General features: G+C 52.8%; 2 protein-coding genes across 7 annotated transcripts in view; one reads left to right on the top strand and one right to left on the bottom strand.

The window, feature by feature from the left end:
* The first annotated feature begins 575 nt into the window (after positions 1-575).
* On the top strand, positions 576-19,923 carry LDHD (lactate dehydrogenase D). Of its 5 annotated transcripts, none has more exons than XR_008311256.1 (12): positions 1,045-1,978; positions 3,309-3,421; positions 4,802-4,943; positions 7,067-7,208; positions 8,748-8,907; positions 9,598-9,797; positions 10,797-10,925; positions 11,062-11,189; positions 12,044-12,107; positions 12,221-12,311; positions 13,705-13,816; positions 19,034-19,056. XR_008311256.1 is itself a non-coding variant. In XM_053271026.1 (11 exons), exons 1-11 carry the CDS (start codon positions 857-859, stop codon positions 16,033-16,035), a joined length of 1,491 nt encoding a protein of 496 aa, XP_053127001.1. In that variant the 5' UTR covers positions 576-856; the 3' UTR covers positions 16,036-16,755. The 5 variants fall into 5 exon arrangements, 3 of the variants coding, with proteins under 3 accessions (XP_053127001.1, XP_053127002.1, XP_053127000.1); XR_008311255.1 differs by lacking the exon at positions 19,034-19,056 and adding an exon at positions 15,870-15,895; XM_053271026.1 differs by lacking the exons at positions 1,045-1,978; positions 12,044-12,107; positions 19,034-19,056 and adding exons at positions 576-964; positions 15,870-16,755.
* Positions 19,907-21,836, bottom strand: part of ZNRF1 (zinc and ring finger 1) — a 37,522-nt gene continuing 35,592 nt past the window's right edge. For both annotated transcript variants that reach the window (XR_008311257.1, XM_053271028.1), the window contains one exon: positions 19,907-21,039. The gene's annotated coding sequence lies outside the window, so the exon portion shown is untranslated. The remainder of the gene's footprint in view (positions 21,040-21,836) is intronic.

The following is a 21,836-nucleotide window of genomic DNA, read 5'->3' as shown; positions in this document are numbered from 1 at the left end:
TCCAGGTGTGGCTGCACCATTGTTTGGTATAAGGGCATTATAATATTAGCAGTTTTACTTTCAACCCCCTTCCTCACTATGGTGGATTAACGTAGTAGCAAATGCAGCATTTGCTACGGGCCCCGTGTTTTTGAGAGCCCCACACACCCGGCTTCCAACTGGGAATTAAAGTTAAAACTTTACCTGTTTTATTTGGTCCATGTTAGATAAAGTATTCCTTTTCTGCTAAATGTGCCTTTTAAGAGAAGGCCCAGCACAGCATCTGTCCAGCGGCTGTTGTGTGCCTACCACATTTTTCTTTTTAGCGCGTGAGCCCTTTGGAACCAGAGAATCCTCTTTGTGAACCACTTTGAGGATTTTGATTGAAAAACGGCATATAAACGTTCACTGTTGTTGTAGTAAGTGTGGGTTTGTGGCTTGGTCTCCCACACTCCAGAATATAGCAAATGAAAAAATTGAATTACTTTACTCTGCAAGTAGATAATTTATGTTTTAATATTTATATGCATTTTTTTTTAAATGGAGGGCCCCTTCATAACAGATGCTACAGGCCCCGCACGAGCGTAATCCGGCCTTGATCGCCAGCGTGGAATCGGCCTTTTACAGCACAGCTCTTGCGAAGCTTCGGCGCTGCCGCTGCGGAAATTCCGCGCGCTCGGCGGGGCTCCTTGCAGGGAGGCGCGGTGTGAAGCGCGGAGGGGGAGCGGACGGGCTGTTCTCTCCGCTCCACCTTAAGCCGCGGCTGCAACTCCGCCCTCCGGGCCTCCGGGCCCTTTCCTCGGCCAAGAGAGCAGCCCCGTCCCGCTGCCCGCCCTCTGCCCTCCGTCCTCTTCTTCGCCCGCCCCGGCGGCCGGCCATGGCTCTGCGGAGGACGCTGGCGCGGGCCTGCCTCGGCGCAGCCCGGAGAAGGTGTTACTCGCGAGGAGGAGGCGGCGCCGCCACCACCAACACCACCACGGCCAAGGTCAGGCAGCCTGGACCTCGCTCGCTCGGACCGGCAGCGGCGTCCAGCGCGAACAGGCAGCAGCGGAGTGGTGGGGCAGCTCTGGCTGGACTGGTCCACTTCGGCTTCAGGAGCGGGGGGGGGGCGCGGAGGGGAGGGAGGCTTGCCCCGAGGAAGAGGAGGAGAGAGCATGCCGGCGTGCGAGGAGCTTTTCCCCGTGTTGGGCTGGCTCTCCACGTGCATGGAGTGTTTCCCCCTTTCCTCCGCTTTTATTTGCCCCGGGAAGGTCACACGAGCAGCCTCAGAGAATCCTGGAGTTGGAAGGGGCTACTTGGAGGACATCTAGTCCATCCCTGCCCCATGCAGGAGCCAGGGGCTCAGACCCCGCTGCCCGGCAAGCATTTGAGGAGTTCCCTCCTCATTTTATGGAGCTCCACCCTGCCCCCCACCTCAGTACTATGAACCCATCTCCCTCCCAAAGGGCCTTTCCTGCCCCCACAAAGAATTTAGAGGAGCTGCTGTTTCTCATGCTGTCTGTACCCACAACCTGAACATCCCCAGCAGGTGACTGGCCAGCCTCTGCTTGAAGATTGCCCCCCCCCACCCAGGAGGGAGAGGGAGCCTTTGACCAAGGTGGCTGTGGGGGTTCTGGGGTCCCCAGATTTCATTGGACTACAACTCCCATCATCCACAGCCACCTTGGTGGAAGGTAAGCGGCTCCATTGTGGAACTGCTCAGAAGCTTCTCCTAAAGTACGGCCGAAGCCTGCCCTGCTTACCTGCAGCTTGAAGGGGAGAAGCCTTATTTGTGAATTCTGCTGCTTGGCCAATGCAACCTTTGCTCAGCACGAGTTTCTGCCTGGCTCTGCACTGCTTGGGAATAGCTGGGGAGAAGTTCCCTGCTTATTACGTGACACCCTCAGAGACCAGAGGTCCTCCGTTACTACCCAGAGAGGATCGCCTCTCCCAAGACGAATCCCCACCAGGGGCCTCTCGCCAGGTTCCTCTGTGCTGCTCACCACCTCCGGCTCCTGGGGTGTGTTTTATGGTTTCTTTTTTGAAAATGGGCAATGCTTCTTGTTTGTTTCTAATTGTGTAATCTGCCTTGAGCAGCTCTGTTTTGGGACTAGAGAGTCAGAATAGAAATCCTTAAAACATCCATTTACTTAAAATATTTCTGTTTGAAGTAAATACTATTGTTTTATTTATTTTATGTATTTTATTTTTGCATTTATATACTGCCTTTCGTTAAAAAGATAACCCCAAGGCGGTTTACAAAAGTTAAAAACATACAATAAAAAGACAATAAAAACAGAATGTTAAAAGTATAAAAACATATAAAAACAATACAACAAATACAACAAATAATGTTTGGGGTGGCAAACAATAACAGCCATACAAAAGAACAACAGAAAGACAGCTGACATGATTCTTTCCAAAGAGCAGGTGGGTTATATTTTTAACCCTTTCCACACTGAGGAAGCACCTTTGGGGGGGTGTTTCAAAGACAGGGGGCCACTACCGAGAAGACCAAGGCTCAGGTATCAAATTAAGGTGGTTCGCTCAGTTTGTTGGTAATGGTATGCCACTGCAGCGGGAGATGATGGGAGTTGTAATCCGGCAACATCCTGGGACCAGTGTTCTAATTTTTTTTGTCTGTGCATGGAATGAGTTTTGTTCTGGGTGGCAGTATCATGTGCGCACATGCACTCAGAGTGGGGCCTTCCTGATTCAACCTGAGCGAGATCTCTAATTAATTGAGCAGACATTAAAAAAAGTGCGAGTGTGCGCACAGGTGCGCGCCTTAGAGGAAATACTGCTGGGGAGACCCAATTTGAGAACTCCTGTCCAGAACTAATTTGTTTGAAGCATTTATATGCTGCCTTTCTGTGCTCTTGAATAGGTAATGTTGGTAGTTTTCTGTTTCTTCCGGCCTTGGGCTGGAGACCTGTCTCCACTTGGCTTCCTGGTCTTGTGGTAGCAAGCATGACTTGTCCCCTTAGCTAAGCAGGGTCTGCCCTGGTTGCATATGAAAGGGAGACTAGAAGTGTGAGCACTGGAAGATACTCCCCTCAGGAGGGGATGGAGCCGCTCTGGGAAGAGCATCTAGGTTCCAAGTTCCTTGGCATCTCCAAGATAGGGCAGATTGGGACTCCTGCCTGCAACCTTGGAGAAGCTGCTGCCAGTCTGGGTAGACAATACTGAGCTAGATGAGCCAATGGTCTGACTCAGTATATGGCAGCTTCCTATGTTCCTCCCCCCACATCAGTACGGACTGCATGAAGAGCAGTTTACTCAAGGCCGACGTCCAGGTTCCTCCCGGATTATTCCGTTTTGTCCACCCCTGTCTTCTTCCCTCCTCACAGGGCTGGCTGACCGATGATTTCCTTGAGGCCCTGAGAGCAGTGGTGGGCGGCCCCAACATGTCCACGGCCACAGCTGTCTGCGAGCAACATGGCCACGACGAGTCCATGCACAGGTACAAGGCGGGGACCCCTCGGAATCCGGCTTTTGCACGATTGTCTAGGAGGGACAGAATGGTGGCTGAGAAGCCTGGACAGCGCCTGTTCCTGGCTGTGTGGGGGCTGCTAAGGCTGCCGTTCGTGTGTTTGGAAAACATGAGTGTGGTCGCTAGAAAACAGCAAAAGGGAATTGGGGTGAGGAGAGGGGTCTGCTAACTGACCCCTGCTTATTGCACAAAACCCCCTTAATCCACTCCCATCATCCCCAGCTGCAATGGCCAGCTGTTGCAGCTGGAGATAATGGGGGTTGTAGTCCAACATCTGGGAACCCAAGTTTGAGAACCCCTGCCTTAACCCTGCTAACTGAGCAAAGTTTTAAAAGGCACCTTTTAAAGTGGCGATTCTCTTATATTTTGCATGGGGAGAGCAACTGGCCCTCTCCACCCCCAGCACAGCGTCCCTCCAGTGGCTGTTGCTGGTGTCTCTCCCTTATGTTTTGTTTTAGATTTGGAGTTCTTTGGTGAAAGGGAACCATCTTATTTATTTTATTTTATTTTATTTATTTATTTATTTATTTATTTTTCTGTGTAAGCCACTTTGGAAAGTTTTGTTGAAAAGCAGTATATAAATATTAGTAGTAGTAGTAGTAGCCTGGGAGAAAAGTGCTTGAAGTGATGGAGTGAAAGGAAGGTGAGGCAGAAGGTTTGTCTCCTCTGACCCTGGCACACATTTTCATCCCCTTGTAAATAAACAGGCACAGCTATTTCTGTTATAGATGTGATGTGCTGTATTTTAGTTGGTCAAAGACAGTAATCAAGGATGGATTTATTCCTGTTGGATCTCCTCTGGATCTGAGTGAGCCAACTGGGTGTTCTCTCCAGTTCCGATTTTATCTGTATGCTCTCTTCCCTTTAGCTGAGATGGCAGCTGTACCTTTATTTTATTTATTATTTGTTTAAAATATTTATACTCCGCCCCTTCAGTTCACTGCTCGGGGTGGCTCACAATCTTAATAAAACAGATACAATATAAATAAAAATTTTTAATGACATTAAGCAAGTTAAAAGCTAAAATCATGCTTAAAACGACAAATGTGAAAAGTTTCAAATTAAAAGTTATTACTAAAAAGCTGAAGACGAAGAACTAAACATCTAAAAAACCTACCAGGTATAAGCAGCAGCAGCAGCAGAAACATTAAGAAGCCTCTCTGAAATGATGTGTCTTTAATTGTGTTTTTGTAAAACCCGGAGGGAGGGAGCATGGCAAAGCTCATCCAGGAGGGCGTTCCCAAGCTGAGGGGCCACAACCGAAAAGGCCCTGCCTCTAGGGTCTGCCAACCAGATCTCTGATCGTGGCCGGGCCATGAGCACCTCCTCTTCTCCCTGCTGCCCTCTTAGGTGCTGCCCTCCAGATGCCGTGGTCTGGCCCCAGAACGTGGATCAGGTCAGTAAGCTGGCAAGAAGCTGCTACAGCCAAGGAGTCCCCATCATCCCCTTCGGCACTGGGACAGGGCTGGAAGGTGGCGTGAGCGCTGTGCAGGTACGGAGGGCGGCCACTGGCATGTGAAGAAGGGCTGGCCCTGGGTGCAGTTCTAGGTGCTGTGCTGGACAAGGGCCCCGTGAGGTCAGGGCTTAGTTTGTGTGAAGCTCAACTGAGCTTAGCCTGAGATGACTCCATTTGCAGTTCTGTATCTCAGCTCCAGAATGCTTTGAGTGACACTCGAGGACTCTCTCTTTTTGATTATCTGAGAGGCAGCGTTCTGGAGTGGTGAGAACAGGGCTGCACAACCTTCCAGCTGTTCTTGGACTACAACTCCCATCATTCCCAGCCACAGTGGCCAGTACTCAGGAATGATGGGGTTTCTGGTCCAAAACCAGACACACAAGAATCCAAGCGCATATTTCTACCGTCTGGATGGATATTATTAAAAAATGCAATACTTATAACGAAATTGTGCAGCCCTGAGTTAAGAGTGTCAGATGAGGTTTGGGGGAATCCCTGCTCATGAGGAAGCTCATTGGGTGACCATTGGACCATTCACTCACTCACTCTCAGCCTAGCCTAGCCTACCTCACAGGGTCATTGTGAAGATAAAACAGGGGCAGTACCGTATATCCTGCCCTGAGGCCCTTGGAGGAAAAGATTGTGATTAATTCAGTCTTTCCTTTGCCATCAAGGCCTCGCAGCCAGTGGGTCTCTTGGTGAGGCTTGCAGGCCCCAGCATCTGATTCTGGAGGTGAGTCCTTGGCAAGGTGGCCAGAAACCTGGGGCCGGCTTTGAAGGACCTTCAGGTTTTCCCTTTAGTGCAGGACAGCAGCAGCAGCAGCCCTTTTCTGACTGACCCTGGAGGGCTTTGAAAGTACTTGGGGACCAGCAAGGGACTTTCCAGATGCCACCTTGGAATTGCTTCCCGACGTCTAGGCTTGCTGTCCGTCCCGATCATCTGGGTCTTGACGCCGTCTTGCCTAGGGTGCCCTTTGCACAGCCTGCTTTCGGACCTCATCTTGACGTTTCAGGCTCAACACAGATGTTGCGCGTCATGAAAGAGTAGCTGTTTTTCGGAGTTTCGAGAACAGTTTGCAGGCTTGCGGGGATTATTCAGAAGTAAAGCCCTGCTAACTGGGCACCTCTTTAACGTGGTGATTCTCATTATTGAGCAGGGGGAGAGCAACTGGCCCTCTCCAACCCCAGCACAGCATCCCTCCAGTGACTCTTGCTGGTGTCTATTTTTCTTTTTAGACTGTGAGCCTTTTGGGGACAGGGAGCCCTCTTATTTATTTATTCTCTTTGTAAACTGCTTTGGAAACTCTTGTTGAAAAGCGGTCTACAAATATTTGTTGTTTGTAAATGATTTAGTTCAGTGGGCTTGCTCTTAAGTAAAACTGCATAGGATGGCAGCTGCAGAAGTGTGGCTTGCTTTTAGAGGGGTGTCATTCGTCAGTGATTGATGGATTGCAAGATTCCGCTGCCCTTGTACAAATTCACTGAGAGGGGAGTGGGGGGGGGGGAGGGGAGGGAAGGTGGGCAGTCACTCACCCCCTCCTCCTCTTCTCCCTCAGGGGAAGTGCCCTGAGTGCAGATCCAGAGGTGGGGTTGCTTCCTTCCCTCCTCTTCTCCCCCCCCCCCGGCCCTCAGCACGGAAGGAGGTGGTGCAAAATCCGATGCGACCAACTCAAACTGGCATCAAAACGTTAGGGCCAGCCTTCGGATTTTACACCACTTGGTCCTGGGCAATCTGGAAAGGTTGCCAGCAGCCTCTCCTCGGCTCCTCCTGATGCTTCTTGCAGGGTTTGCCAGGGTCAGATCGGTCCCAAAGAGCTGCTCTGATGATGGGGAAGGTGGGAAGGCACTTTGCCATCCTCCTGGAGCCCCAAGTATCTGCCACCTGAGGTGGCGGCCTCATGAAAGGGTCGCCCCTGGCAGTATTCCTTCTCACAGGGTTTTCCAGATGTTGTCGACTACAATTCCCATAATCCCTGGGCAAAGGCCATTACAGCTACTGGGGATGCTGGGAGTTGTAGTCGACAACATCTGGGGATCCCTGTGACAGGGAACACTGGCCCTCGGTCAGGCTGCGACATGTTTTCCCCATACCTGTCTGCTACGCTTTCCTGCTGCCCCCCTTTGTGTTAAGCGTGTGCTTGCCTCCTTCCACGGGACAGGGTGGTGTGTGCTTTAACCTGACCCAGATGGACCAAATCTCGGAGCTGAACACAGAGGACTTCACGGTGGCCGTTCAGCCAGGGGTGACCCGGAAGGCCCTGAACAGCTTCCTGCACGACACCGGACTCTGGTTCCCTGTAGGTACGGCTGCTTGAGGGTCCGCCTGAGAGGAGGGCAGCAGCCAAAGGCGACTGCAGGGGGCAGGCCGGGAGGCCCGAGATGCAGAACGCAGCCCGGGGAGGCGTGTGGGACGAATGGCCTGATGGCTGGTGAGCCATTCCTGTTCTGATCTCACCTAGGATGGGGGAGAGCTGGTCATGCCGTAGCGAGCTCGGATGGCCCCCTTTGCTAAGCAGGGCCTGCCTTGGTTTGCATTTGGATGGGTGAGTGCTGTAAGATAGGCCCCTTAGGGGTTAGGACTTTAGCTCAGTGGCTGGTCTCCTGGTAGCAAGCATGACTTGTCCCCTTAGCTAAGCAGGGCCTACCCTGGTTGCATCTGAATGGGAGACTAGACGTGTGAGCACTGGAAGATATTCCCCTGAGGAGATGGAGCCACTGCTCTGGGAAGTGCAGATGGTCCCAAGTTCCCTCCTGGGCAGCAGCATCTCCAAGAGAGGGCTGAGAGAGATTCCTGCCTGCAAGCTTGGAGAAGCTGCTGCCTGTCTGTGTAGACAATACTGAGCTGGATGGACCAAGGGTCTGACTCAGTATATGGCAGCTTCCTATGTTCCTGTGTAAGAGCATCTGCATATGGTCCCAGGTTCAATCCCTGGCAGCATCTCCTGGTGGGGCTGAGAAAGACTCCTGCCTGCCACCTTGGAGAGCTGCTGCCAAACAGTGTAGACAGTCCTGAGCTAGGTGTACCAAAGGTCTGGCTCAAGCTTCCTCATCCACTAAGCTGACACCAGGCACCTGATCATGCAGATTCTGGGGAATGTACCAAAATGAGCGACAGGGAATGCCTCCTGCAATGCCCGGGTTCCTTCCGAATGGCCATAGGAATGCATGGAATCTCCAGATGGCCGTTGACCCTTCAGAAATCCAATGCATTCCCTGACCGTTAGGAAAAAACCCCGGGCATTTCAGAGGCATGCCTTGTCATTCGCTTTAGGATGTCGTGATGCTGGTCCGCTGTAGGACTTGCGTGCTGATGGTCCCAGGTTCACTTCTTGGCCGCAAGAAGTGACTGGGAGAGGCTCCTGCCTGGAACCTTGGAGGGCCGCTGCCAGTCAGTGTGGATACTTCTGCCCTAGAAGTCAGAGCAAGGGCCTGACTCAGGAGAAGGCAGCTTCCTAAGCTGCGATGGCCCTATGAGAGTTCCAAGCCACCTCATGGCGCAGAGGGGAAATGACCTGACTAGCAAGCCAGAGGTTGCCGGTTCGAATGGGGAAAACCCTATGGGAAACACCTCCATCGGGCAGCAGCGATCTAGGAAGGTGCTGAAAGGCATCATCTCATACTGTGCGGGAGGAGGCCATGGTCAACCCCTCCTGTATTCTACCCAAGACAACCACAGGGCTCTGTGGGCGCCAGGAGTCGACACCAACTCGACGACACACTTTACTGTACCTTTATGTGAGATCTGCTGCTTCCATGGCTGGAAAGGTGTGTGTGTGTGTGTGTGTGTGTGTAGCGGGTCTTCTGGCAGTGCCTCACCTCGCTGGCCCTTTCCCTCCTCAGACCCCGGGGCCGATGCCTCCCTGTGCGGCATGGCTGCCACGGGCGCCTCGGGCACCAACGCTGTGCGCTACGGCACCATGCGCCAGAATGTGCTCAACCTGCAAGTGGTGCTGCCTGACGGGAGGGTCCTGCATACAGCCGGGCAGAGTCGGAGGCCCAGGTACTCCTTTTGCACTTGGGACACCCTGGCTGGGCCACGCGGCGTCCCTGCAGTCTCCGCTTTGGACTCTGGGGAAGCCCAGCTGATGGCTCCCGTCTTGGAGCCTGCCTGGGAAGGCTTGCAGGGGGCGTCAAGGGTGCAAAGGGGCCGGGTTTTTTTTGCTTCGGCCTGTCTTGCATAATTTATTCAGGCTTGCCTAGTCATGAGGAAGGCTGTGGGAGCAAGCGTGAATTGCCCGCTTTGCTAAGCAGGGTCTGCCCTGGTTTGCCTTTGAATGGGAGACCACATGTGTCAGACAGGGAACGGGACCATAGCTCTGTGGAAGAGCGCTTGCATGCAGAAGGTTCCAGGTTCCCTCCCTGGCAGTATCTCCAGTATAGGGCTGAGAGAGACTCCTGCCTGTAGCCTCGGAGAAGCCGCTGCCAGTCTGTGTCGACAATACTGAGCTAGATGGACCCAGGGTCTGACTCAGTATGTGGCAGCTTCCGAGGTTCCTATATTGTGATGCGCCGATAACCCTGAATGCCACTTGCAGGGGGTGGGGAGCAAACGGCCAAGGAGGGCTGCGGCCTCCCTGCCCCACTGATGAGCTTCCTGGAGGCTTCTGAGCGGCCGTTGTGGGAATGCTCAGCTCGATGGCCCCACCATGGTCGGATCCAGCAGGGCCCCCACGTTGCTCTCCCCTCCTAGGAAAAGCGCTGCTGGTTACCAGCTGACCGGGCTCTTCGTGGGCTCGGAGGGGACGCTCGGCCTCATCACCCAGGCCACCCTGCGCCTGCACGGCGTCCCAGAGGCTACGGTGGCAGCCGTCTGTGCCTTCCCCAGCATGCAAGCAGCCGTGGACAGCACCGTGCAGGTTCTGCAAGCTGGGGTCCCCGTGGCCCGCATTGGTGAGTGAGAGTCCGGGGCCCCCCAGGTAGCGGCGGGAGGCAAGGGGAGAGGAGGAGGGGCTGTCGCTCAGCAGCAGGGCCCCTACTTTGCACACCCAAGAAGGCGCCAGGTGCAGGCCCAGGCGGCAGCGTCTCCAGGTCGGGCTGGGAAAGGGAGCCCTGTCCTGAGCTAGATGGGCCAGTCGGCGGACTCGGTAGCAAGCAGCTAGCAAGCATGAGTTGTCGCCTTTGCTAAGCAGGGTCTGCCCTGGTTTGCATTTGAATGGGAGACTAGTTGTGTGAGCCCTGTAAGAGATTCCCCTCAGGGGATGGGGCCACTCTTGGAAGAGCAGAAGGTTCCCAGTTCCTTCTGTGGCAGCGTCTCCAAGACCTGGCTGGGAGAGACTCCTGCCTGTAACCTTGGAGAAGCCGCTGCCAGTCTGGGTAGACAATACTGAGCTAGATACTGAGTCCAGCTTCCACCTGATTTATCCATGAAAGGTCAGATTACATACTAGCAAATACAACACTAATTCTGTTGTTGGGCTTGCTCTTCCCTTCCTTCATGATTCCCTCCATGAGTCAACTGGCATCTTTTTTTTTTTTTAAGGTTCATATAAACAACAATCACATTCCCTTAAAAAAAAAAAGTTGCAAAGATGTTCCAGGGGGATAAGGATAGAGGTGGGTTTTTGGGGGGTTTGTTTTGTTTTTGACGTCACAGGAGTAGGCCAATTGGCGCTTGGCATGGTTGGTTCATCTACAGAGTTCAAGAACCGGTTTTTACCGAGCTCGGACCCCGTGAGAAAATCACGGGGTCCGAGCTCAGTAAAATGTGATTAGTGTGTTTCCACGGCAGCCCATCACCCAAACTTAGAGTACCTCCTAAGGCTGAAGAGGAGTTCTGTGTAACTGGAAAACTTGCTTCTAGCATTCTGCAGAGCATTTGGCTTGCTGTGTGTTTCACCCCCACCCCCCGTGCAATTCCCGAGCAGTGACGCCATTTCCCTCCCACCCCAGAGTTCCTGGATGACGTCATGATGGGCGCCTGCAACCGCTACAGCAGCCTGAGCTACGCAGAGCTGCCCACCCTCTTCCTGGAGTTTCATGGCAGCGAGCAGAGTGTGGAGGAGCAAGTTCAGGCGACAGGTAGGCCCTCCAGAGGGCAGCGACCAGCCCCGTGGCCACAGCAAGGCGAGGCCCGCGGCTGAACAGATGAGGAAGGGGTGGCAACCCCAAGCCCTGTGGGTGATGGTGGGGCTTTGACCCACGGCTCCCTCTGCAGGAGACATTGTGCACTCCAGTGGCGGCTCCGATTTTGTGTGGGCGCGCGAGCAGGAGGCCCGGAGCCAGCTGTGGACGGCGAGGCACAACGCCTGGTACGCGGCACTGGCCCTTCGCCCCGGCTGCAAGGTAGGGGGAGCCGGAAAGGGAGCCGGGCACCCAGGGATGAGGGTTCTTTGGAGACTTCTCTGTTGTGCGGCTTGGCTCACTTGCTTGAGCTGTCGGGACGCTGCGCCACACTTCCTCTCATCTGGTCTTCCCCAGCCTGGTACACTCTGGAGCGCACAGGCTGAGAAGCAGGGTGCGTGCATATCTGACCTTGCAGCAAAGAGCGAATTTCAGTTTTTAAAATCAGTTTGTTTAAAATATTTGCATCCTTTTCCTCCAGTCTGAGACTGCTCAGGGTGGCTCACAGAGACAATAAAACAGTATAAAATGGACAAAGTTCACTTTAGAACCAAGGCTCAGTTACAAACAAATTTACATATCTAAAAACCTGGAGACGAAGGATAGAAACGCAAAAGATTCTCTGAAAAGACGAGTCTAAGTGTTTCTTAAAAATCCTGAGGGAGAGAGCAAGCCAAAGCTCATCTGGGAGGGCATTCCAAAGTTGAGGGGCCACTGCCGAAAAGGCCCTGTCTCTAGTCCCCGCCAGATGGATCTGAGCAGGGCCTGAGATGTGGAATGGAGGCCTCTGGCAGGTTCATATGGGTGAAAGTAGTCTGACAGATGCTCCAGCCTCATGCCATGTAGGGCTTTCAAGGTCAAAACTATCACGCTGAGTCTATCCTGGAAGCAAATGGGTAACCAGTGACGCTGTCGCAGGCTGGTTGTAACACTCATGAAGCCACTCATATCCACAAGCGTCCTTGTGGCAGCATTCTTGTGGTTTGCATTTGGATGGGTGACAACTCATGAGTGCTGTCTGCTATAAGATATTCTTCTTGGATGCGGCTGTAACTCAGTCCTGTATTGTAACTCAGGAAGTACAGAAGCACAGCTTGGCGTGCAGAAGGTCCCAGGTTCCCTCCCTGGCAGCATCTCCAGGTAGGGCTGAGAGAGATTCCTGCCTGTCACCTTGGAGAAGCCGTTGCCAGTCTGTGAAGACAATACTGAGTGAGATGGACCCAGGGTCTGAGCCACTTCCTCTGTTTCTACAGGCCTATTCCACGGATGTGTGTGTTCCCATCTCCCGCCTCCCTGCTGTCCTGCTGGAGACAAAGAAAGACCTCTTGGAGTCTAAGCTCACAGGTGTGCAGCCCCAGAATGTCTTGAAATCCGAAGGAGTGTTTGTCAGGACAGTCATCTGTGAGAGAGGCTTGAGTATCCAGAAAAACCCAAACATGGTCAACTGTCCTGTCAAATAACTGTCACATATTTAAAGCAAGCATATAATAATTGGAATACAGTACATGTGTTCATGTGTTAATGTTAAACCCCCCAAATCTAGGATGAACAATGGAATAACATGCCCAATTAACTGACCACTGTATCATTGGGTGTGCTATTAGTTATTATTGTTATTATGAAGACTTAATAGGCTGATTTTCAGCCCAAAGGTTCTCAGAAAAGCTCACGTGATTTAAAACGATAAAAGCAAAAGTTATGAAATTACAAGAAGTCAATCAGGTTGCAACATCTGGATAAAAACGGATGGATCTCTGGATGTTGGCCTACAACTTGCCCAATCCACAGTGGCATTTGGCCATCATGGCTGCGGATGATGAGGGTTGTAGCCCAACTACCTCTGGGGAGGTTGGGAACCCCTGAAGTAACACATCTCAAAAGCCCTACAATCCTGGGCAAATATAAAAGCCTCTGTCTGGAGCCAGAAAGTGACCAGGTTAAATACCAGAGAAGCTCCCTGAAGAAATGCATCCCATAACTTAAGAGGAGTGTTCCCCATTGCCTCCAAGAGCAGGGGGAAGAACGCACGGCCTCCAGTGACAGTCTTAATGGTTGGACAGGTTCCCGTGGGAAGGGGCAGTCTTTTAAGGTAGGCTTTCCTAGCCTTGTATCCCTAGATGTTGTTGGACTACGAGTCCCATCATCCCCAGTTCCGATGGCCAACAACACTCCAGAGGGGATGATGAGCATTGTAGTCCAACAATATTTGGGGGACTGAGGTTGGGAAACCCTGCTGTGATGAAACTGGGTCTTCAAAGATTTAAAGGTAAGAACCGGCACTTTTGAATTGTGCTGAGAAACAGACCAGGCTAATCTGCACAAATCTCTCCCTTTTAATCAATGGACATGTGAAACGATGTGATTAAGAGGAGAGCTGGTCTTGTGGAAGCAAGCCTGACTTGTCCCCTTAGCTAAGCAGGGTCTGCCCTGCTTGCATCTGAATGGGAGACTAGAAGTGTGAGCACTGCAAGAGATTCCCCTCAGGGGATGGAGCCGCTCTGGGAAGAGCAGAAGGTTCTAAGTTCCCTCCCTGGCAGCATCTCCTAGACAGGGCTGAGAGAGATTCCTGCCTACAACCTTGGAGAAGCCGCTGCCAGTCTGGGTAGACAATACTGAACTAGATAGACCAATGGTCTGACTCAGTATACAGCAACTCCCTATGTTCCTGTGTTCCTTTGCCCAGCCCTTCTGGGTAATGATAACTGGGCTACCATCCTGCCTTGCTCTGTGCCCGCAGGCCCTATCGTTGGACACGTTGGGGATGGGAACTTCCATTGCATCCTGGTTTTCGACTCTGAAGATGCTGACGAACGTGAGCGAGTGCTGGACTTCGCCAAGCGGCTGGGCAGGTACCGGTCTGACCGTCCCCCGTTGATGCCCAGTGGGGTGGGGGGCCGAGCAGGGAGGGTGCCAGCCCCCTTTCAGCCTGCCCAGGAAAGGCAGAGCCGTGCATGGCCCTGGCTTCTAAGTGAAGAGTCCTGCCAGAAGGGCCCGAGAGGGCCGGTCAAAGAGCAATTTCACCAAGGGAGACCGTGGTAGCCATCTCCATGGAAAAAACTGCTGGTTCATCATCTCGAAAAAGTGACATTGGGATGGTGTGCGGTGGTTTTCTGGCTGGGGAGGGGAGCTGGCCTTTTGATAGTGAGCAGGAATGCCTCCTTTGCTAAGTAGGGTCTGCCCTGGATTGCATTTGGATGGGTGACTACAGGGGAGCGTGGTAAGATATTCCCCTGAGGGGATGGGACTGTCACTCAGTGGCACACAAGTGGTCCAGGTTTACTCCCTGGTGGCATCTCCAGATCGGGCTGAGACTCCTGCCTGAAACCTCGGAGAGCTGCTGCCAGTCTGGGTAGACAATACTGAGCTAGATGGACCAAGGGTCTGGCTTGGTATAAGGCAGCTTCCTGTGATCTAGTAAGGAAGCTCAAGAGCAGCGAAGCCACTGCCGTTCCTTAGGAGGACTAGAGCTCAGGGTAATGCACCTTCTTCACATGCAAAAGTCTCCATTTCAGGCCCTAGCAGCATCTCCAGGTAGTCCTGGGGGGAAAGACCCTAGAGCAGGGTTTCTTAACCTTGGGCCCCCAGCTGTTGTTGGACTATAGCTCCCATCATCCTCAGCCACAAAGGCCATGCCTGGGGATGATGGGAGCTGTAGTCCAACAACATCTGGGGGCCCAAGGTTAAGAAACTCTGCCCTAGAGAGTGCTGCTGCCGGTCAGAGCCGGCAGTACTGAGCTAGATGGGCCAAAGTTTTTTGCAGACTCAAGAGAAGGCAGCTTATGGTGCTGATGGGACTGGAGTTCAGGGGTGGAGCCCTTGCTCTGTATGCAGGAGGTCCCAGGTTCAACTCCTGGTCACACCTGCAGGGTTCAGCCCTGTGCAGCTTCACACGCCCATCGCCAGGTCTGCTTGCTCCTTGCTGGCCCCGCTCTAGAATGTGGGCTCACTGAATGACATGGACCGGCAGTGCGTTCAGGGCAAAAGGATGTACTTCTTCCCTAGGAATAATTAACTTGTTTTTTAAAAAAGTATTTAACGGTCCACAGACCAGTAAAAACATGGTTAAAACATCGCAACTCAATTAAAACCAACAAAGGCAGATAATTAACTTGTGCTACTATGAGATATAGTGATGGCATTGGAGGGAAGGGCAGGGAGGCTAGACATATGCATGGGAGAGAGATAGGTTACCGCAGGGCTCAGATGATGTTGGACTACAAACCTCATCACCCCCAGCCACAGCGGTCTTTGGCCCTTGTGTCTGGGGATGATGGGAGTTGTAGTCCCAACCACATCTGGGCACCCAAGTGTGAGATCCCTGGAATCAGTAACTATGACCTTTACATAAGAATATAAGAATGGCCCTGCTGGATCAGGCTCAAGGTTACCTAGTCCAGCGCCCTGTTTCCCACAGTGGCCCACAGGCAAGAGGGGAAGGCACACCCTCTCTCTTGCTGTTGCTCTGGTATTGGGAGGCATCGTGCTTCTGAGGCTGGAGGTGGCCCACAGCCACCAGACTAGTAGCCACTGATAGATCTGGGCTCCATGAATTTGTATGTTTCTATTTATCCTTGTTGGATGAATAGAAATAGCACAGGCAGTCTTTCACTAAAGACCATTTCCTGGGGATGAAGAACAGCAGTCGCTCCCATGCTTGGCTCCAGCGAGAGATTTGGCTGGGCAGCACTGGAAGCAAGAGACTGGGGCAGATGGGCCCAGTGTTCCCTCTAACAGGGATTCCCAGATGTTGTTGACTACAGCTCCCACAATCCCCAGCCAGAGGCCCTTGCAGCTGGGAATGCTGGGGGTTGTAGTCAGCAACATCTGGGAATCCCTGTGAGAGGCAACCCTGGCTGGCCCCTTCATCCACTGCAGCTCAGCTCCGCTCTTCTCCCCTTCCAGGCGCGCCCTGGCTATGGACGGCACCTGCACCGGAGAGCACGGCATCGGCTTAGGCAAGCGGCAGCTTCTGCAGGAAGAGGTGGGCGAAGTGGCGCTGTCCGTCATGCGCCAGATCAAGGCCGTGCTGGATCCTAAAAACCTCATGAACCCTGGAAAGGTCTTGTGACACCCTGCGATGGCCCCACGTGGAAGCCGTTGCCCCCATCTGCCCTACCTGCGTCTGCCTGACTAATTGTTTATTGGGCCTGTGCACCGCTTCAGCCAGCGCCGAATACTCTGCACAGTCTCCCTGGCACCACGCGGAGGGGACAGTTCCACCATGCAGTGCTGGGTGTGTGTGTGTGTGCTGCTTTAAGAGCAACGGAGCCCTCTGGCCCCCCCTGCACCATCTTGGAAAGCCTGCACGGGGTGCGAAGGCATGGAGCCCTTCTCGGCACGTCCCCCACAGAGCCCTCAGGAGAGGGCCCCTCCCAGCCCTGTGAAAAGCAGAGGTTGGCCCCATGGGAAATGGCTCTCCCCTGGAAAGCTTTTGGCCCAAAGTGGCCCCCACGTGAACAATAGTCAAGATCTCTACCATACTGCCTTAACGAGGAGGGCAGGTTATTGGGTCTGGCTCGATCACAGCCCATCTGCAAAATAAAACCAGTCCAGCTTTTCCTTCTCTTAAGCAATGCTGGGAATCTTAATCCTCCGAGCAGAGGAGGCCAGCAGACCTGGGTCAAACCTCCTTGAGGGAATCATGATCTTTAAGTTCAGCCATGGTGACCTTTCATGGTGCAGGCCTGCCCTGAGCTTCAGGGGTCCGTTTATAGGAGCCAGCCCCCAACTTGGTTCGAATGTGCATCCTAAATTGTGTTGTGAGCTAAAATAAACCAGTTTTCGGGGAGGAGAACGCCAAAACTTGAATGTATTATGCATGTGTTACGAAAGCGCATGGGTAGGTGCAGGGAGGTTGGAAAAGAAGGTACCTTGCCAGGGGCAGAAAGGCAACAGGGGTTCTTGAACTTTGGTCCTCAGCTGTTGCTGGACTGCAACTCCCATCATCCTTTGGCCACTGGCTGGGGATGATGGGAATTGTAGTCCAGCAACAGCTGGGGACCCATTTTCAAAACCCTTAGTGCTGAGGGAGGAGAGCTGGCCTTGTGGAAGCCAGCATGAATTGTCCCCTTTGCTAAGCAGGGTCCACTTCTAGAACTGTGAGCACTGCAAGAGATTCCCCTCAGGGGATGGGGCCGCTCTGGGAAGAGCATCTGGGTTCCAAGTTCCCTCCCTGGCAGCATCTCCAAGAAAGGGCTGAGAGAGACTCCTGCCTGCAACCTTGGAAGAGCCGTTGCCAGTCTGTGAAGACAATACTGAGCTAGAGGGACCATGCTCTAGCTCAGTAGACGGCAGCTTCCTCTGTTCCTATTGGGTGATGTTACAAGGGATGCCCAGACTGCAGCCAGATTACTGTGGCGGAAAGCTCCAAAGTTCAGCCACCACCACCACTGTTGCTTTGGAGTCCTTCCTGCTCCTTCTAGGATTGCCAGCTCACGATGCTGTAGTGACAGTTGTTGTGCCAACGAGTCGGTGTTGACTCCTGGCGCCCACAGAGCCCTGTGGTTGTCTTTGGTAGAATACAGGAGGGGTTGGCCATTGCTTTTCCCCGTGCAGTATGAGTTGATGCCTTTCAGCACCTTCCTTTATCACTGCTGCCCGATAGAGGTGTTCCCCATAGTCTGAAAAACATACCAGCAGGGATTTGAACTGGCAACCTCTTGCTCCCTAGGCAAGTTACTTCCCTGCTATGCCATTAGTTGGCCGTAGTGACAGTAGAGGTCACAACTGGAAGGATTCCCAGCAGGCTCTAGCCTAGGTAGCAGATCAGAGGCTCTCCAGCTGTTGATGGACGAAAACTCCGCTGGGGAGCCTCCGGTGGGCTTCCCCCGGGCTACAGCCCTCCCCTTCCTTCCTGCTGCTCATAATGTACAGCCTCTCCCATTTCCGTGTGTGTGTGTAAGTCTCTGGTTTGTAGGCCACTGGTCAAGCACCATCCCGCATGCTTTGGCCACTGATGCGGCCTCTTTCCCCCTTGCCAGGAGCAGCCCTTCCGCGAGGCAAGGTGAGGCCGTCTTCTCCAGCAGCAGATCATGGGGGCACCAGAGAGATGGGAAGATGCCCTCCCTTTAGAAAGAGGGGTGCAGCATTTGGGACCCTGCCCCAGGCACACAGAGGTCCTGAGCCACCACTGCTGCACGCACTCCTCCCCACCCCACTCCTAGCGGCCAGCCTCTACTGATCCTGAGAGAACAGTGCCCTCTCTGCAAAGCCCCTGCTTGCTTCTGCCTCTTTCCTCAAGCTTTTCTCCACCAACCCTTCCCTCCAGGTTCTTCTACTCCACACCCTTCCCTTCAGCCTCCTTGCCTCCCGGTCACTTCTATTTTCCTATGCCCCAAGCCATAAGAGCCCTGCTGGATCAGGCCCAAGGAGGCCCATCTAGTCCAGCATCCTGTTTCGCGCAGTGGCCCACCAGATGCCTCGAGAAGCCCACAGGCAGGAGTTGAAAGGGGCATGCCCTCCCTCCTGCTGTTGCTTCCCTGCAAATGCTATTCAGAGGTATCTTGCCTCTGAGGCTGGAGGTGGCCTATAGCCCTCTGACTAGTAGCCATTGAGTGACTTGTCCTCCATGAATCCCTTCTCAAGGCCAACCAGACTGGTGGCTTTCACCACCACATCTTGTCCTCTTTCCAATCTTCAACCATCCACTGTGTGAGATTTTAATCCCCTCCAAACAGACAACTCTTTCCTTCACACATGAGGACTGAAATTTGCTTTGTTCCTCAGCTGAGGAACAATTCATGCCAACCAAGGAATAAACTGACTGGTTCCTGTCAGTTCAACCAATCCGTGCTAGACGCTTTACTGCCAGAAACACAATACAGATGCTGGGGCAAATGTCAAAAGATTTCTTCACACTACTTTACTGAACTCAAGGCAGGGGTTATTAACCTCAGGTCCCCAGAAGTGGTTGGATGATCACTCCCATCATGCCTGAAGTCCAACACCACCTGGGCATTCACAGTTGGACACACACACTCCAATTCAGGGATGTTCCCACTCTAAGTAACTGCTTTGCATTTTGGCCAGGCCCAGCAGGGATTTCTTACCTTGTGGTGCATTTGCAGGTTCAAAGCAGCGGCTATGTAGGGTCACTCTTGGTTGAGAGTCTGTGAGCCAGACCCACACATTTTGGCCACTGGGACCATCTATTTTCTAAAAGAACAGGCTCAAACTATCATACTTCAGATACATTATGCAAAGACCCAGCTCGCTTGAGAAGTCCATAATGCTGGGGAAAGTGGAAGGAAAGAGAAGAAGAGGACGACCAGCAGCAAGGTGGATGGACTCGATTGCGTCAGCAATGAATGAATGCACCACTAAGAGACCTGAAAGGCCAAGTGGAAGACACATCATCCTGGAGAGAATCTATCCATGTGGTTGTGGAGAGTCCACACCAACTTGATGGCATTTCAGTCAATCTATCACCATCTCAGGGGATGAATGCTCAGGGAATTTTGGCAACATCTAGCCCTCTAGAAATGGAAAACAGGCAACAGCACTGTTGCACTTACAGCTTTCTCTGTGTTATTACCCCTTCTTTGTCCTTACCCCCAAACTATTAGGTTAAAATTGCAGTCATTTTTGCATACGGTCAGGGTTAGGGTGACATTGAACAAATTGCTGTACTCTCTCCATGAAGTGATTTTTGGAAAATACTCCTGCCAGTTTTTATTTGCATTCCTCTGACATCAACACAATTTGATAGTAGCTTTTGTGTTTTTAAACCTTTTAAAAGTCTTTAAAACACCATAGCAGATTTGGCCACTGAAAGCTGGATGGTCTGGAGACACACTGAAAGCTTGTGATGGTATCACCTCTTTTCCATCTCTAGGGGTTGAGGCCTTGTCAAAAATCACAATAAGCATTCATCCCCTCTGGCTCATATATGAATATACACCACACCCCAAGCCCCCGGACAACCAAGAACACAACTGAAATAAAATAACAGTGACTATTTTATTGAACATTATTTAATACCATATCAAAACACTTTGACTAATAGGGGAAGCTTCCCTTCCCAAGCTTTGAAGTTTTTGTTTGTAACTTTAAAGTTTTTTTTCCTTTTAATATATAAATACAGATCCCTTTCCTGCTGGATAGAGGCTCCCGGCAGGGGCTTTCCCCATGGCTGAGAACAATCTCTGCTTCGTGCTCAAATGTGGATTGGGAGGGGAAGAGGTGTGTGTCAGTGTGGCTTTTAAGAGGGGGGGGGGGAAATCACCATTGGTTTTGTTTGTTTTTCCACACAGGGCCAAGAAAAGGTTCAGGCCTCTTAGCAACAGCCCTTCTGAAGGCCCCCCAAGCCCCCCCCCCCCCGGAGTGGGGAGACCAAACCAAGAAAAAGGAAGGGAGAAAAAACCAGGGGACGTTTGGCCATGAGGTGGGGTGCCCCCAGGTGGGGGGCAGAGGGGCGGGGAAGAGAAGAGACGGGTCTCGGCTGTTCAGTGGCTAAACCGCGCCAGCGGGGAGGCCAGAAGGATGCAGTCTTGTAAACATCACCAGGAACACACACCAGTTGACACGAAAATGGCTGTTTTTGTAAACACTTGAAAGACAAACCTACGACGCCTCCAAAAACGTGACAGAAAAACGCCCTTTCCTCCTCCGAAAGTGGGGGGGGGGGGGGGTAGGCCGGGATGGCGGTGATGGTGTCCTCTTCCTGCTCCAGTGGTTGTGGGGTGGGGGGGAGGAGAAGGGGGGGAAAACCACCTTGTCAGTGCAAAAGTGTGAGCCGCCCTCTGGCGACGGGTCCGAGTCCTTGACCGGTGGCAACGCTCTCCGACTCGCTCGCTCTCGTGCTCCGTTTGGCTAGCAGCCAGGTCTGGACCAAACATCATGGCGCCGCTGGGAGGGCTGGCGTCCTCTGGCCCTTGGGCATGGCGCTCCTCTCCCCGCAGGCTGGCGGCTGCCGAGGCGTGGCCCTGCAAAGGGGGCAGCTTCGCTTTGGGGTCTGGTCTGCCCTTGAAGTCCAGAAGGAACATCAACCCCCACCCCATGGTCATCCGGGTGGATTCCGGAGCTGGCTTGAAGGAGGCTGGGTGGGTGCGGGAGGATGGATGGCGAGGGGGACCTGCCAAGAGAAAAGCCGCGTCAGTGCCCGCCAGGTGCAGGCAGGCAGAGGCTGCCACTATCCCCACCGGCCTTTAGCGGGGGGTGATGGGATCTGCAGTCAACCAGATCTGGGAATCCCTGTTAGGGGGAACACTGCTGCTGAAATACCCAGAGACTGTCTGCACATGTTCTGTGTGCACACATCAGATCACAGTAACTGGCATTAGTCTTGAGGCAGTGAGCATGGACGGTGTGCTTTGCTACGCAGGGATCATCTTGGTTTGCATTTGGATGGGTGATTAAATGTGAATGCTGTCTGCTGTACATAGGAAGCTGCCGTATACCGCTGGTCTATCATTGGTCCATCTAGCACATTATTGTCTGCGCTGACTGGCAGCAGCTCTCCCAAAGTTTCCTCTCCAGCCCTACCTGGAGATGCTGCCAGGGATTGAGGCTGGGACCTTCTGCAAGCAAAACAGATGCTCTCCCGCTGAGCAACCTTATCCCTGGAAGATATTCCCGAGGGGATGGGCCATAGCTTAGTGGTAGAGCATCGGCTTTGTCCAAGGTTCAGTCCCGGGCAGCGTCCCCAGGTAGGGCTGGGAGAGACTCCTGCCTGGAACCCTGGCGAAGCTGCTGCCAGTCAGTGTAGACAACGCTGAGCTAGATGGACCAAGGGCCTCACTCAGAAGAAAGCAGCTTCCTATGTTCTTATCACATCTTCACAAAATTATTGAAGCTCTGGTTTATGATGGGGAGTTGTAGTCCAAAATCATCTGGGGACTCACTTTTGAGAATCCCAGCAATAGAACAATA

This window comes from Hemicordylus capensis, chromosome 9, assembly GCF_027244095.1.
Source record: "Hemicordylus capensis ecotype Gifberg chromosome 9, rHemCap1.1.pri, whole genome shotgun sequence".
Classification (NCBI taxonomy): domain Eukaryota; kingdom Metazoa; phylum Chordata; class Lepidosauria; order Squamata; family Cordylidae; genus Hemicordylus; species Hemicordylus capensis.
Note: the sequence above shows the minus strand (reverse complement) of the source record. Positions and strands in the feature narration are given on the sequence as shown.